This window comes from Zootoca vivipara, chromosome 10, assembly GCF_963506605.1.
Source record: "Zootoca vivipara chromosome 10, rZooViv1.1, whole genome shotgun sequence".
Taxonomy (NCBI): domain Eukaryota; kingdom Metazoa; phylum Chordata; class Lepidosauria; order Squamata; family Lacertidae; genus Zootoca; species Zootoca vivipara.
In genome coordinates this window covers 49684142-49701354 of record NC_083285.1, presented here as the reverse complement: position 1 = coordinate 49701354, position 17213 = coordinate 49684142, and the positions used below count along the sequence as shown (strand labels likewise).

The window sequence follows — 17213 nt, the reverse complement described above, 5'->3', positions numbered from 1 at the left end:
TCACAATTTTTATGATCCTGGAAAAGGGCACAGCTGGTTGGTACGCCGACTAGAAATATTCTGCCATGCAACCATTTGTTGCCGCTGCGACCTGTATTTTCTAAAAGATTTAAGTGTAATTCATCAGAACAGGAGCAAGACAGGAAGTTTGCTTCCAAGTTTGGTGAGATTCCCTATCTTCACCAATGCATCAAAATGTTCCTGTAGTCATGTCCCAGTAATAAGAACACTACACTTTCCCTTTATATTCTAATGCATTTCCTTAATTTAATCAATTGCTTTTTGACAAAATCTGAATACATAGTATTCAACCAGATACTAACACAGAAGTGTTAAGATGCCACTGAACAAACAACATCTGTAATGTCTACTTTTCATTAACTTTCCCTCTTCCGTACAGAATTTCAGTGGGGTATTTCCCCCCCAAAAAAAATTACCTGCAAGCTTAGAGGAAGTTCATGAATTCTTGTGGCCAATGTACGAATCTCCCGGTCAGATAAAATCCCAGACCGATCCGTATCAACTTCATCAAAAACCTGGGAAATGTTCAGTGGCTGAAGTGCACTCATGAGATAGTAGAAATATGAAAAGGCAAACTGCATATCTTCGGAGTGCCGTACTTTGTGGAAGGAGGTCTTGTCAAATTCCTCAGGAAACCTGTCCAGAAACATTGAAAATCAACTGAATCGGCTTTACAGAAAACTTGAATAACCTGTCCATATAAGTCAGCCACAGAAAGCCCTCCCAAAGTTCCTCACCCCATAAGCCTCCTAAAAACATTCATTAGGGACTAGGACTACCAGCAGATCTGGGGATCTGGGCATTACCCAGTTACGGTAGTATGGGAGGATAGTCTGAAGGATAGGTCAATGTCATTTAGAGCTTTAAATGCCATCATAAGCAGCTTCAATTGGACCTGGAAGACAACTGCCAACCTGTAGAATTGTTTCAGAAGAGGTGTTGCAAGTGGACAACCAGCGGCAGCCCTAACACCCTGGCCGCTGCATTTTCCACCAGTTGCAACCTCTGGACTGTTTTCAAGGGCAGCTGCATGCAAAACACATCGTAAGTCCAATCTGGAAGTTATCGTAGCTGTGGCCATCCTACCCTTGTCTAAGGAAGACCGTAATAGGCAAGTAAGTTGGAGCTGCAAACAGGCTTCTAGTGACAAAGATTGCTTCAGAAGCAAACCTGATCCTTTCAACATGGAAGATAAACCAACAAAGGCAAGAAAGGATGTGTGTGTGTGTGTGTGTGTGTGTGTGTCCCCCTGCATGCAATGATGAGGCAAAAGGACAATGGGATATCTCTCAAAACAATGGCAGATGAGGTGCACCTATTTTAGGGCTGCACTACTGGAGACAGAGGATACGGAGCTCATGAGATGGAAATCTGCACAATATAACCTCTCCCCACTTCAATATTTTCTCTATAGAAGATGGTAAGATAGGAAGAAGGCTGGGCGTAAAACCTGAATCTAAGATCTCAGTGTCCAGTGATTGGGTGTGTGTGTGTTGCTAGTATGGAGGAGTGTTTCACTGTGGAAGCCTTCACCTACAATCTCAAGTGCTGCAGCCCAGAAACAGGTCAGCCTCTTCACTTACTGCTTGTGAGAAGAAGTAGCTCGTATTTCTCCCTTATTTCACTTGTTAAGAAAACCTATTTAGGCAGATCCAACTTGGGATATCTATATTTCAAATGCAAGGGTTACTGTTTCCCTCTATGTCAGACTTACAGATCCTGCAATTCTTGCATGACTTTTCTGTCAATCATGTGAGGCATATGAGCAGGGACTTTGCGAGATGTGAATCCGAATTTGCTGTTTAAAAGCTTGTTTACGTATCTGAGAGAATCGGCAAATGTGTCTTTCAGCTGCCTTCCAACCAGTTTACTATCTGTGAAATAAGCCATCTCCCTCCTTAACGCTTCTTCTTCCTGGAAAACAAGAATGCAAATCGTGCGTACATTAGTTGCAAACATGCCAATATTAAAACAACACAATTGAAACATCTAAAAGCCATCTCCTACTCTCAAAACTAAAAAAAATCAGGGTGGCCAGGGGTAGGTCTTACAGCCATCAAATACCTGGTTAAAGAGGAATGTTTATATTCCCGCCCCCGCCCCCCAAGAAGTTAATAATGAGGGAGACTATCGCATCCTCATTAGGGAGAGCATTTCACCAACAAGCAACTACCACCAAGAGGACCCTGCCACCACCAACCAGGCAATCTGCGGTGTCACCACCATCAACAGGGCCCCTGCCTGATTGTGTGGTCCACCATATGGGGAATTTTATGTGTGACGTGTGTAACACACTCTACAAGGGGCTGCCTTGGAAAAGTGCTTGCAAGCTTCAGCTGGCTCAAATAGCTGCAACCAGATTGTTGACCGGGGCTGGTTATAGGAGCATACGTTTCCCTTGATAGAAGAGCTCCACTGGTTACCAGTCCATTTCCGGGCACATTTCAAAGCGCTGGTTATGGCCTTTAATTCCCTATATGGTTTAGGCCTAAGCTTACTGAAAGACCGTATCCCCCCATATACACCTGCCTGTGTTCAGCGATTTTCAGGGGAGGCCCTTCGCTAGGTCCTGCCAGCCTCACAAACATGCTTGGTGGGGATATGAGAGAGGGCCTTCTTGCTGGCTGCTCCCAGCTCCCTCCCTAAAAAGACTGGCCTCCTCCTTGTTGTCCTCCTGCTGGCAGAAGAAGGCCTTCTTGTTCCAACAGGGTTTTGGGAACTGACTGCTTTTTAATAAAAGGGCCCATTGGCATGCTATTTTTATTGTAACTACCTGTATGTTTTTAACAGTGCTTTTATATTGATATATAGTTTAAATTCTATAACTGTTTGGTTTTTTAGGCAGGGAACAACAACAGTACCAGCTGTGTAAAAGTGGTTTTAAAAGCATTCCTTGATCAAATCATTAGTTCTTCAAAGATACCGAAGGCCTAATATTATACCTATATAGAATGCAAACAACTTTCAAAGCGACAGCCCTCATACTTCAAGACATTATTCCTTCAGGCATTTGACTAAACCATGATTTTTTAAGAAGGCTTTCAGCTTTAAGTTTTTAGTTTGATGTGTATTTAATGCTGTTCCCTTATAAAGTTTTCTTATACAGTTGCTCTAAACCAGGGATGCCCCCCAGTGGTTTCTAATCTTACCCCATCAGTCATTTAACCCATGAGAGCCACTACCCTGAACCCACATCCACCTGTCAATCTGTGGACATAACGTGTGATGTCAGCTGATGGGTAAAGGTAAAGGTAAAGAGACCCCTGACCATTAGGTCCAGTCGTGGACGACTCTGGGGTTGCGGTGCTCATCTCGCTTTATTGGCTGAGGGAGACAGCATACAGCTTCCGGGTCATGTGGCCAACATGACAAAGTCGCTTCTGGCGAACCAAAGCAGCGCATGGAACACCATTTACCTTACCGCCAGAGCGGTACCTATTTATCTACTGTATTTGCACTTTGACGTGCTTTTGAACTGCCAGGTTGGCGAGAGGTGGGACCGAGCAACGGGAGCTCACCCCGTTGCAGGGATTCAAACCGCCGACCTTCTAATCAGCAAGCCCTAGGCTCAGTGGTTTAACCCACAGCACCACCTGTGTCCCTGCTTTCTTATGCAGTACTGGTTGTCGTGTGTGTGTGTGTGTGTGTGTGTGTGTGTGAGAGAGAGAGAGAGAGAGAGAGAGAGAGAGAGAATTTGTACACTGTTGATGTGGTTAAGATGCTCACATTGCCAGTTTTTTTGTCTCCAACTGGTGGACAAAAAGCAAGATAAAAGCTTCTTCAATATAGAATAGCATATGAAATCAATAGGAATATTGACTTCATTCACTATATCTGCAGTGGGAGGGGTTGGTAGGGAGTTGAGGCTCAGAAAGCATCACCAAATGAGTTTATGGCAAAGCGAGTTTCAGTTGACCTCTGCATACTCAGCTCATTTTCTGAGCCACTGTGCTATGCCAGCATTTTAAATACAGTGGGACATCGACTTACGAGCTATTCGACATCCGACGTTTTCGAGTTACGAGCGGAAAAAGTGGCCGTGCGCTTACGATTTTTTCGACATCCGAACGGAAAACCCGTTTGCGGCTAGATGCTGTTTCCTCGACTTATGAGTTTTTAGATGCGGTTTCCTCGACTTACGAATTTTTCTGTCTCCAATGCATTCCTATGGGAAACTCGACTTACGAAGTTTTCGACCTACGAGTGTGCATTCGGAACGGATTAAATTCCTAAATCGAGGTCCCACTGTAAACATTTATATTTTATTTTAATCCTCCTTGCTTGACACTATCCTACCCATTTGATATACTCACATCAAGAAGGTCTTGGAAGTATTTATGCTTCTCCCACGGCAAAAAGCCTCGGTAATTTCCAGTGTAATGCTGCAATTTCCTTCGTGGCAAGCCTTGACTTTCGGCTACATCTTCCTTGGCATCTGCCTCTTCCTTTTTTCTCCCTGCAGTTTTACCTTCCCTTATTTCTTTTGTCTTCTGAGCTTCTTTCTGTACAAGGACATTTAGGATTTTCTCTGGAGATTCAAGTCGCTCACCCTTATTCTGGGTTAAAGGTACAGGTTTAGATTTTAACACAGAGCTGTGTCTTAGTGGGAAACGGCTGTTCACCTTCATAGCCACTGGAGTAGTATTTACAGGTTTGAACTCCAGCAGAAAGGTATCGTGCATTCTTCTTTCAACATCTCTTCTGCCATCCCCGGCATCTTGGTCAGGTTTCTGCCAAATCGTGCGATTCTTCCCATTTTCCAAGCCGTCAACTACTTCTTTTCCCCTTATCTTCTGGGAATTGTTTGACGCAGCCCTCGTTGTTGCTGGTACCATCCCAAAGGATTTCAGGAGAGCTGCCTTAGACAGATTGTACCCTTTCTGAGTGATGTCACCAATGGCTAGCTGCAAATCTAGGTTCTGTAGGGCCAGCCTCACATCTTCCGGAAGGGCAGAAATGTTAAGCAGTTGAATTACTATGTCCCCTTCCAGATTCTCTGTTGTTCCATTTGGGTGGCTTCTAATTCTCGGGAAACGTTCTTCTTCAGGGATATCCTCAAATATCATTTCAGCTTCTGGCACCAAAGTTGCAGCTTTTGCATCCCCTTCAGGTTTCTGGGTAGACGTTGTGTTCATTTTTGGCTCTTCTCTTGTATCAACTTCCAGGGTGATCTGCATCTTGAACTCTTCATCCTCTTTACCTTGAAATGTAAGATTGAAGTGGATCACAGTTGCATTCATTCCGCTGTGCATTATCAGGTGGATGGTCTTCCATTTGTTAGCGATGGAAGCATGGCGGATTATTGGGTTATCACCATAGGCGCCATCAAGCCCTTTCTTGGCTATTCCAGCAAAACTGAAAAAGGGCAAATATTCGCCTTTTGGAATGACATAATGAGTCTGGTTCTTTTGAAGAGTCACTTTGTACAGCTCATCAAAGCGATCTGGAAAAACATAAATGTGTTTACTTATATGGCTTATTTGCATATTGCTTTTAAAGAAAATTTCTCCCTAAAGTGGTTTACAAGTCACATATCAAACACACAATAAAAATACAATTTAAAACTATATAAAACATCACATGATTTCCAGATAATTATTTGTATCACCTACATTTTCATGCTGCCCTTCCTCCAAGGTGACCACACAATGCTTGCAGTTATTATATTATTATTATTATTAATAATAATTATTTAAATAATTGTTATTGATTTTTTAACATTAAGATCAACAAACATCACTTTTCCAAAATAAAGAGTTCTAAAACATCAGAATTGGAATTTCCATAATGGTAACATACACGATAACTGATTTGGTGTCAAGCCAATATAACACAGAAAATCATAGAAGAATACAACAAACTAACCAAACTACAAATAATATATACTAAATAATGATACACATAAGAAAATGAAACAAAACCAAAATATACTGCAACATCTTAAAATAAATAATGGTTTGAGATGGATTGAAGGAATAGAAAGAGTTAAAAGTTTAATTCAAAATATTCATAAAGGTACAGCTCCACCTAGTCTGTGCAAATAGATAAATGGCATAAATGAACAAATGAATATATTTTTAAAAATAAAGTCTAAGTGTGCCTTTCAAGCATTAGGTCTGCCTTCAATAACTCTTTACAGCCAAGGTAGAACTAAACATTTAAGTATGAAGGAAAGATTTAGAGGCGCTAGTCCATACATATTAATACTGGGCATTTGTTTTCCCCTTCTTTCTCTCTTACACTGGACTAATTTGGACATGATGTTATTGTTAGGATCTCTTACTCGCGAGTAGGACCCTGGCAGAGACACATGCCCGACTGGCATGTTCTCTCCCTCCTGGTAGATCGTTCGGGAGCTTCAAAGGGTTTCTCCAGCCTGAACATCACAGCGACTGATGCCAACTGACAACAATCCCATGAATGCAAACACAGGGAATGAATCTCTAACAGTTATGAGTTCATAACTGGATGGACATTGGGCAGACTCTCTCTCTCTCTCTCTTTCCCCCCTCCCTCTCAAATGTATTCAAAGTACAGTTAAATCTAGCAACTCCCTTCCATCAATCTAGACCGAATGACCACACCAGACATACATTAAACAGTATGGAAGAGCCAAAAGGCTACGAGGACTCCATTTGTTTTAACATACCTTGTCCACAGTCACCAGCGTCAAATCCACAAGAAAGGACGTTGCATGCCTGGTCGCAGAATTTATCAGCCAGCCATGAGTTTGCGCAGCCTTGGTTGCAGTAAGAAACTCCACTTATTCCTGCACCAAACTGCCAGGGAGCGACATTCCCGACACCAACACCAGCTCCACCACCTGCACCGTAACGGTTACCGATACTACTACCTATAAAAGAAAAAGAGAAACAGAGTGTAGAAAATTGCTCACTGCTGCTTTTAAAAAAGCTTCAAGTGTACAAGTTAAGAGTTGGTTAAGCATTTGCTTTCTGAAAACAGACCCTAGCATGGTTCTTAATTCATGACCCACTTCTGTATGCTTTAAATTAAAGGATACTTTATACAGGAAACCAATACATCCTTAAGGTTATCAATTTTGCGAGCATGAGAGAGGGGAGGTATGCATCTCTTATGGAAAGCAGGGATGCTCAAGCCTAGCCAACAAATTATGCTAAAAAACAGTACAGGGAGGCAGGGAGACAAAATCTGGAGCAGAATTATGGGGCTAACCACCACTGAATCTCTGTTGTCAAAAGACAATAATCTATCCTAAGGTTAGGAATGCTATATTCCACCTAGAAAAGCATCAGCCACCTGACTTGCAAAAAAAGAACATTTTTCACACGGTGACATACTCGAAAAGTGTGATTATATCCAGTGCCCCCTTTTCCTTTACACAGAAGACACTCAGGGTCAATGCTGCTCACTACAGTCCTATCTCGGATTGCGAACGTGATCCATGCGGGAGGCATGTTCACAACCCACAGCGTTTGCAACCTGCATTGCCGCATCTGTGCACGGGCATGACGCAATTTGGCGCTTCTGCACATGTGTGAGCATCAAACCCCGGAAGTAACCCATTCCGGTACTTCCGGATTCGGCGCAGTCCGCAACCTGAAAACGTGCAACCCGCAGCGTTCGAAACCCAAGGTATTGCGATTTATTGCCGAGAAAAGAGTGCATTGTGAAAGCAAATGGCTTTTTCAAATGTGAGCTTACATCTAGAGCTACCCAAGAGTCTGCAAGAATACACTCCGAAGAGATAATCTCTTCACATTTGCAAAATAATATATCACAGTCTCCGAACTTCTGAAATGCAAAAAGCCAGGTCTCAGTACTCATGCCTTCCTTACCAATGCAATCACCACCATCCCAATCACAAGCAGAATTGTTACAGGCTTTGTCACAGTAGCCATCTTTGATCCACGAACCAGGGCATCCTTCGGCACAGTTTGGAACAGGCCAAGTCAAGTAAACCTGATAATGGAGACAAAACTACTTTATTCTCACAGCTCCTAGAAACGTATTTAAACTCACTTCTACACAGGCAAACTGATTTGCAATTCCTATGTTTGTACTCTAAAGGTGCACGGGAAGTTTCTTGGGGACCAAAGAAGTTAACTGACATTCAGCCTCAATTGCTGCCCAACAATACTAGTTATTAGATTAATGAAAACAGATAATTTAAAGCTAAACTAACCTGCTTTACTTTTATCTGACTATCTGCCTTTCCAAGGATGTCAACCTGCTATATATTTGCCAAAAATAAAAATATTGATTCTCCATCCTCTTCTTTCTATTTTCAGAATATTTTCAATCTATACAATATCCCTTCTTTAGAGATATACAGGTGAAACTCGGAAAATTAAAATATTGTCAAAAAGTGCATTTATTTCAGTAATGCAACTTAAAAGGTGAAACCAATATATGAGATAGATACATGACATGCCTTTATTTGTTGTAATTGTGATTATTTGTCTTTAGGCGGGTCAATTATAAATGGAATGTAATTAATGAAATGTAATAGCGATGTTTATTTTCGTATTATTGTAACTATTTGTTTTATTACTGTGGAATTTCCAAAAGAAAGCCTTTGTAAAAATTAAAAAATAATAAGTTGCATTACTGAAATAAATGCACTTTTCGACGATATTCTAATTTTCCGAGTTTCACCTGTAAACTCTCCAGCTTTTCCTTTTAGCCATACTGCTCAAGTGACATAAATCTGTGAAGGCATACAAAAGGGAAAGGGACATTAAATCACATTATTTGATGTGTCGCTATTTTCTCATGGCGACACGTCCTTTTCAATAGCACTCAGACGAGGAGACAAATACTTATTAAGAGTGAGATCCACTGGAACATTAGCACCTGAAATTAGAGAGCTGATGTTGTTGTGCTAGCGTTAGTGAAAACAGTAATGTACAACTGTCACAAAGTATAATAATAGCAGGAACTGCACAGCGTCTTTCTCAAGGGCAAGACACTCATTTGTTGCAGTACACTAAGAGCAAGAGTCTTGGTAGGCAAGGGATGAGGAAGCTTTCTGCCTCATGGAGGGCAGATCTTTGGGCCAACTTTCACAGGTAGCTGGGGCAGTCAATCACCTGGTGCCATTGTGATGTCAGATGATTGACAGGCAGGCTGCCCTGCCCACCTGTCAAAGCTTACACTGAAACAGCTGCTAGAATGGAGCTTTCCCCCTTTGCTTTAGCAGCGGTTTCAATGCAAACAACTTCATGCTCCTGGAGCAAAATGCACTCCCATTGTCGCCAGCTGACGAGTGGTGGGATTGTACCTTGCTCCAATAACAAAAGTTCAGGTGTCAGGTGTGGGAAGTTTGAGAGCAATGGCCTCACAGGGCAAACCTGCTGGGTCAAATTTGGCCTACGAGCCAAGAGTTTCCACATCCCTGCGCTGGTGGAATGGTTGTTGTGTGAGTGAGCTGCCACAAATGGATATCACCGCCCAAGTCTTGAAGCACAAAGGGAAGCAGATGCTTCCCAGGATGTGGCCAAGAAGCATCAAGCTGATCCTCAGTGAGACTTTCTCACAATGCTTTCTGAATTCTGGCTCAAACACCCAAGTACAAAGCACATACAGTGGTACCTCTACTTACGAATTTAATGCGTTCCAAACACACATTTGTAAGTCAGAAAAAATTGTAAGTCGAATCCCATAGGAATACATTGAGAGAAAAAATTCGTAAGTCGAAGCAACCCTATCTAAAAATTCGTAAGTAGAAAAAATCCTATCTAAACTGCATCCAAGATGGCGGACGGAGCTCCATTCGTAAGTAGAAACATTCGTAAGTAGAGTTATTCGTAAGTAGAGGTACCACTGTACATACTGCATCACTTATAAAGGGTGCATAAATCATGTATTATTCACAGGGTCACTCTTCAAAATACTTGCCAGCAGCGATACAGAAATACTTGGCGCCCTAGTTGCAAATAGATGGATATTTTGGACTAGGGAAACAGAATCTAAGTAAATAATTATTACATAGTTAATCATTTTTAGATATTTTTGTGTTTTTACACTAAGAGCTTTGAGATTTAATATATCCAGTAGAGATTACTCATTGCAAAATGCACCTTTACCCCCATCTCCGCAACCCAAAATGTTGCTTTAAATATTCTGGTCAGTTACCCCTGGAAAACCAAACTGATTGCATTTGTACCATCAAAACTTGGTTTAATAAACCACAACATGCATGAGCTCCATCATACGAAACACACAAAATGAACCACAGCTGCCCATTACACACAAACCAGGAAATATAGTTAATGGTTTCTAAACAAGCCAAACTTGCAAACCCCTCATAAATGTAATGATTAACTGGCTTCCTGCTTTGTTTTGCTGCTCACACAGAAAGAGCAGTGAAAGGGCTACTTGCAAGAGCACATGGCTTGTGCATATTCTGGCTTATTAACCTCACCATTCTTAAGTTTTGTTCTCATATTAGTCACCTCTGTTATTGTCAAGCTTGGTGAAAGCAAAATCAAACTAGGCATCTCCTAAATGATGAAAGCTGTCTGATCTCTCAAATTGCATACATAAAATTATTTTGTGGTGGCTTACCTTTTGACCCTTGGAGTGACTAAAGAAATCATCAGGCCACACATCCTTTCCAAACATCACATCATCATTTAAATAAATGAACTTCTGGGACAGACCTGAAATACGATGAATGTGGCTTTCAATGGCAGGAGAACTAAAAGTGGGTAGGTGACTCAAATTCTGAAATATCTCCTAGAACAATAAAAGGAAATATTATTTTGGGGGGGATCTCATGAGAGGTTTCAAAATGCTTTCCAAATGTCATTTGGATGCAACATTTCAAGTCAGCGTTTCACGTGTAGGGTGCAATTGCAGCGAAGAAAACTTCACATGAATATGCCTGTATATCCCACACTTCTTAATGATGCCATTTAGGGCAAGAGTTCCCAGATAACAGAGTCAGACACTTTTTACCTGATGAGTTACTATAGATATCCGGGGATTATCCAAATTAAGCCAGGAAGGAATCTGCCCGTTGGTGGCTATGAAGATATGCCGTACCCAGGGAGCATGCCTCTCTATTGACCGCAGTGAATACCGTAGCTCTTCATTGTCTTCAAAACGGCTGGCTGAAACATCTTCATCCTGTTTAGACTATTAAAGACAGTGACACACAACTATACTGACAGAATGAGAGCGACATTTGCGTCTAAAAGCTGCCATTATTCAATTAAAAACACCAAAGACGGATTCATGTGGTGCTTTGCCTAAAGAGAGATAATTTCAGGGCAGAGGGGGCATGTGTTTTCACAGCTAAATACATAAGGGTTGAGGAAATTAAAAGGTTGTGGGGGGGGTTGTGGGGGTGTCCTCCACCATTTTCCATTCAGGCTCTCACATCTACAGTAAGTTTTAAGATATCAGCAGTAAAGGATTTAAAGTGTCACATCTTGTTAACTGTCTTGCATTGCTGCTACTGCCATCATTAAGGTCTGTGTAACTCTATTCCACAACTATTACATGTCGCTTCCCTCAGTGAGCAAAGGCCAGAAGCCTGCAAAAGAAGGCCAGCAGTAACTAGTGTGGGATGACAGGCGTTGTGGTCTGGCATCATCTGGAGGGCATCACACTGACTACGCCTGCTGTGTGGAATACAGTTTTCAAATTGCTGCCAATTCTCTGTCATTGTCATCCGTTACCTAAATCTCATGAAGCTTTGCCATAATAGCATGCCCATACACCAGAGAATGATTCCTACCTGGCTGATGGCACTGAGATCCCATAATAAATAAGCAGGGTTAAGTGTCAGTTCTTTCCCTTCTATAGTCATGTTCTTCTTAGCTTGGTTGTTCAGCTCTTGGAAATCCTTAGGGTTATTCAGTTGCAAGAGAGCTACGCCAGCTTCCGAATAAAGCTGCAACTACAAAGGAGAAACCAATATTCCAATCCTGGCACGTACCCACAAATGAAATGTGGTTTGTTTGCTTTTTGCATGACTCATTGACAGCACAATATTCTTGCCGTAAGTTAGAAGAGGTAGGTGGGAGAGCAGAGAATTCAATACAAAACTGTAATCCAAGTGAAACATAAAAAGGTATCATTCACAAGGGAACTGCACCTGGGAATCAAAAGGGAACATTTCTCAAAGAAAGACTAACAATTGAACATTATACATTATAGCAATCTGAGTTCTCCATGTGCTGATCCTGATACTATATATATAAACTTGCACAACAGGAAGGTATTCCCACGCTCAGTGAGACCTCAAGGTTTGTGGAAGTGCAAAAATCTTTACAGGGCAGGGGGAACCCTGTGGACTGAGCATACTCGGTTTACACATAATGTCAACGTAAGGTGCATTGGAGGAACCTGAGGAGGATGACTCCACAATGGCTTCCAGTCTGTTTCTGGGCCCAATCTAAAGCGCTGCTTTAAACCTTTAAAGCCATCGTCTTCCATACGTACCTAGCTGAATCTTAAGATGTTCTTTGGAGGCCCCCACTGAATAAAGTGCTTTCTAAGGCCCTTAGAAAGCACTGCTAATAACAAGGCCAGTGGAAGTGATGATATTCCAGCTGAACTATTTAAAATTTTAAAAGATGATGCTGTTAAGGTGCTACACCCAATATGCCAGCAAGTTTGGAAAACTCAGCAATGGCCAGAGGATTGGAGGAGATCAGTCTACATCCCAATTCCAAAGAAGGGCAGTGCCAAAGAATGCTCCAACTACCGCACAATTGCGCTCATTTCACACACTAGCAAGGTTATGCTTAAAATTCTACAAGGCAGGCTTAGGCAGTATGTGGACCGAGAACTCCCAGAAGTGCAAGCTGGATTTCGAAGGGGCAGAGGAACCAGAGACCAAATAGCAAACATGCGCTGGATTATGGAGAAAGCTAGAGAGTTCCAGAAAAACGTCTACTTCTGCTTCATTGACTATGCAAAAGCCTTTGACTGTGTCGACCACAGCAAACTATGGCAAGTTCTTAAAGAAATGGGAGTGCCTGATCACCTCATCTGTCTCCTGAGAAATCTCTATGTGGGACAAGAAGCTACAGTTAGAACTGGATATGGAACAACTGATTGGTTCAAAATTGGGAAAGGAGTACGACAAGGTTGTATATTGTCTCCCTGCTTATTTAACTTATATGCAGAATTCATCATGCGAAAGGCTGGACTAGATGAATCCCAAGCCGGAATTAAGATTGCCGGAAGAAATATCAACAACCTCCGATATGCAGATGACACAACCTTGATGGCAGAAAGTGAGGAGGAATTAAAGAACCTTTTAATGAGGGTGAAAGAGGAGAGCGCAAAATATGGTCTGAAGCTCAACATCAAAAAAACCAAGATCATGGCCACTGGTCCCATCACCTCCTGGCAAATAGAAGGGGAAGAAATGGAGGCAGTGAGAGATTTTACTTTCTTGGGCTCCTTGATCACTGCAGATGGTGACAGCAGTCACGAAATTAAAAGACGCCTGCTTCTTGGGAGAAAAGCAATGACAAACCTAGACAGCATCTTAAAAAGCAGAGACTTCACCTTGCCTACAAAGGTCCATATAGTTAAAGCTATGGTTTTCCCAGTAGTGATGTATGGAAGTGAGAGCTGGACCATAAAGAAGGCTGATCGCCGAAGAATTGATGCTTTTGAATTATGGTGCTGGAGGAGACTCTTGAGAGTCCCATGGACTGCAAGAAGATCAAACCTCTCCATTCTGAAGGAAATCAACCCTGGGTGCTCACTGGAAGGACAGATTGTGAAGCTGAGGCTCCAATACTTTGGCCACCTCATGAGAAGAGAAGAATCCTTGGAAAAGACCCTGATGTTGGGAAAGATTGAGGGCACTAGGAGAAGGGGACGTCAGAGGACAAGATGGTTGGACAGTGTTCTCGAAGCTACTAACATGAGTTTGACCAAACTGCGGGAGGCAGTGCAAGACAGGAGTGCCTGGCGTGCTATGGTCCATGGGGTCATGAAGAGTCGGACACGACTAAACGACTAAACAACAACTGAATAAAGTGAAGTGGGTCACCACCAAAGAGAGGGCCTTTTTGGTGGAGGCACCCTAGTTATGGAACAGCCTTCACAGGGAAGGTCACCTGGCGCCATCTTTGTCTTCTTTCCAGCACTAGGTCACCTAAGCCTTTTAAATAACCAATGTAGTCCAAGTGTCCCATTATTGTTTTCATACTGATATATTGTAAACAGCTCCGATAACCTTATGCTATGAGGCCATAAACAAACAAGCCTTTTTGTTGCAGAATCATGTGTGCATCATCCAGTTGGTTCCACATCATTACGGACCCAGATTATTACCACCACATCTGTAGCCTGCCTCTTCTTCAAGAAGCCCTGGGTAGTATATGCAAGCTATCCCATTCTAATCCTCAAATTCAACCCATAAGGAAGGTTAGGCTAAGAGAGAGATTCTCATAAATCCATAAATTTCATGATTTAACCCAGGTCTTCTCAGTCTAACACTTGATCCATTTTTTCACGCTAGCTCTCTTCAGCATATGGCAGCTTCTACCTTTCTCAGGAAAAGCCAGTACCTGTTCCCCCATAACACACTAAAAGTTAGGTAGATAAAACAGATGAAAACCAACAAGGGTTAGCTAGAAAGAGAAATTGTATTCAGACGTAACTTCTATCATCCAAACAATGATAACAGCTCCTGTGCTATAGTAATCCCTGGCTTCATAAATTCCTAATTTGCTTAAACTGTAGTTTGCTATTACATACAAATCACGACAGTTGAAGTTAAGACTCCAAATCAGGATTGCAAGTCACAGTTTGATGCTGGTTTGTTGTTTGGAAGGCTTGCTCAAACCACTGTTTGCTGGTTCAGATAAAACGATAAACTATGGTTTGATCAAAGCACGAAATGGTCAAGTAAGCCAAGCACAAGAAGAGAAGAAAGTGAGGGGTAGGAGAAAGTCCATAAGCACAGGACTTGTTTTGCAACTGAACCCCAGTAATTATGTCTGAATGCAGCTAGAGTCCTAGAAATTATTTACCCTACAATCCATGGACAGTGAATCTAGGACTTCTTGTTTTTTGAAATAAATAAAAATAAACCAACTTCACGATCCTGTAACATCCAGTCTCCTTAAACTGAAAATACCATTTGCATCGAATGTCATTTTTAAGATACTATACCATATCCTGAAATGAAGCTGCCCATCAGTTGTTTGTTTATCTATGTGTTCGCCAATACACATTTCTGAAATGGCTTAAAGGAACTAGAAATCTGAGATTCAAAAACGCTCCAGAACTAATCCATTTGTGGGTCTTCTCCGAATCCTCAGCCAAGATTTCCAATCCACCGCTAAGGTCATTTATTACTGGGGAACTGTTTGATCTGCTTGCTATTTTTAACACTTGCCACCAGTTAAGTCTAGATATCAGCTTTCATAATGGGCTAGATCAGGGGGAGGCAAAAGGTTGGTGTGCTAGGCACAACGTCAAACAGCAAATGTGGCTCACAAAGGGCAACGGGCTTTTTTTATTCAAAGAAAGCAATCTTCAGATGTACTTACTGAGGCAAGTGGTCAACAGAAAAAAAGTAAAAAAGCTACACTGGTCCCAAGGTGAGATCTGAAAGCTTAGCCATGTGTAGGCGTGTTAAAGGCAGCATTGCAACTTGCTCCTCACTTCAGGCGAGTAAAGTTAGTCCCAGGCAAACTCCTAAGTGGCTAATTTGGGCTCCAAGTGAAAAACACACACCCTACCACAGAGCAGCTGGATTGCACGACCTCCCAGCAGAGCATTGACCTGCTGGACTGCACTGAGGTGTATGTAAATGGGGTTCAGAGTCCCTCACCTTATCTGTCGATCTTAATGGGCTATAAGCCAGGGGTCCCCAAACTTACCCGGCTTTGGGCCGGATGCCCGTCGCGCCGATTGCGTGGTGGGCCGGAGGGTGGGGGAGCACGCGCGGGGGCTGGGCGCGCCCATGCGCAAACGCTATTTCTGGCCGGAAATAGCTTGTGCGCATGTGCAGAAGCCTCCTCCGACCCGGAAGTACACCGGAAATGACGCTTGCTCGTGCGCACAAGCTATTTCCGTCGCTTTCCTGGGTCGGAAGTCGGCAACCGCGCCGGTAAGAGCGGGCAGCGGGGGTCCCCGGGGACCGCATAAAAGAGCCTCGGGGGCCGTATGTGGCCCCCGGGCCGTAGTCTGGGGACCCCTGCTATAAGCAGTAGCCCTTTAAAGCTGCAATATGCATAAGCAGAGAATCAAGAGTCACAGCAGCACTGAGCAAATGAGGGAAGGTGGGCAACTGCTCACTATGTAAGTATTTGCAAAAGTTGTGTTGATAGCTGCTCATAGGACCAGAATTGAACCAAGGTTAGAAAGCAAAAGATACATGCAGCCTCTGGGATTTAAAGGGTAATTGCACAGAAGAATATTCATTTATATACTTTGCTTAGTTGCCCGTGTGCACCCATTTTGTGTATGTGCCAAAATACATCACTATCAGAGGCTATGAAATTCCACTGGGCATCAGTAGCAGGGGTGGGGGGCAACCAACCCAAGTGCATTTTTAATATTTGAAATATATCCATGCAATAAATTAATTTTTGCCCAGCTTAAATGCAATCTTCACTTTCCTGTCCATCTGACTTTCCCAAAAAAAACTGCAGCTCCTTATGAGGGAATGATTCCCTATTTGGAAAGGTTGCAGCATTTAGGAGTTTTCAGTTTAGATAAAAGGCAAGAGATGAGTTAGACGGAAGTTTATAAAATCACACATGACATGGGGAAAGTGGATAGAGGCCCACGGTGGAAAGTGATCCTCAGGCTGGGAAAAATTCCACACCCTGCATTTAATGCTTTATAGCAGTATACTGCCAGATTTTTTTTAACAAATGCTATTCAGCTGCATTTATATTACATTTATTTAACATAAATGAACCCCAACCCCAAAATCGTTTCTTTCTTTTTTTTAAAAAAAAACCTGACCTTTCCTCTTTCCTTTCAGACATTTGTCCCGTTTACCCATCCCATTCTCACAGCAAACATAGGCCCAGCTGTCACGCTTGTGACATTTTAAGGCCGTTGATGGTTTGAATTCATGCGCCACCCGATAGCTCTAAATCTGACTCATGAGGTCTGTCATGGGGAAAATCCGATAAATCTCAGCCCTTCCAGAGCATCATCTGGGCAAACCGATGAAAGGGTGGCCTCGGTAGTTGTTGAGACGGAGGTAGAGTTATGGA

The 17213-nt window shown here is 42.5% G+C and overlaps 1 protein-coding gene across 2 annotated transcripts in view; it reads right to left on the bottom strand.

Moving 5' to 3' along the window:
- GNPTAB (N-acetylglucosamine-1-phosphate transferase subunits alpha and beta) overlaps positions 1-17213 on the bottom strand; it is a 52474-nt gene that overhangs the window by 11838 nt on the left and 23423 nt on the right. For both annotated transcript variants that reach the window (XM_035126757.2, XM_035126756.2), the window contains exons 8-15: positions 11747-11908; positions 10963-11142; positions 10570-10740; positions 7839-7962; positions 6671-6874; positions 4335-5464; positions 1736-1935; positions 438-657 (exon numbers count right to left, since the gene is read on the bottom strand). In XM_035126757.2, the coding sequence (XP_034982648.2) occupies positions 438-657; positions 1736-1935; positions 4335-5464; positions 6671-6874; positions 7839-7962; positions 10570-10740; positions 10963-11142; positions 11747-11908 (2391 nt within the window). The remainder of the gene's footprint in view (positions 1-437; positions 658-1735; positions 1936-4334; positions 5465-6670; positions 6875-7838; positions 7963-10569; positions 10741-10962; positions 11143-11746; positions 11909-17213) is intronic.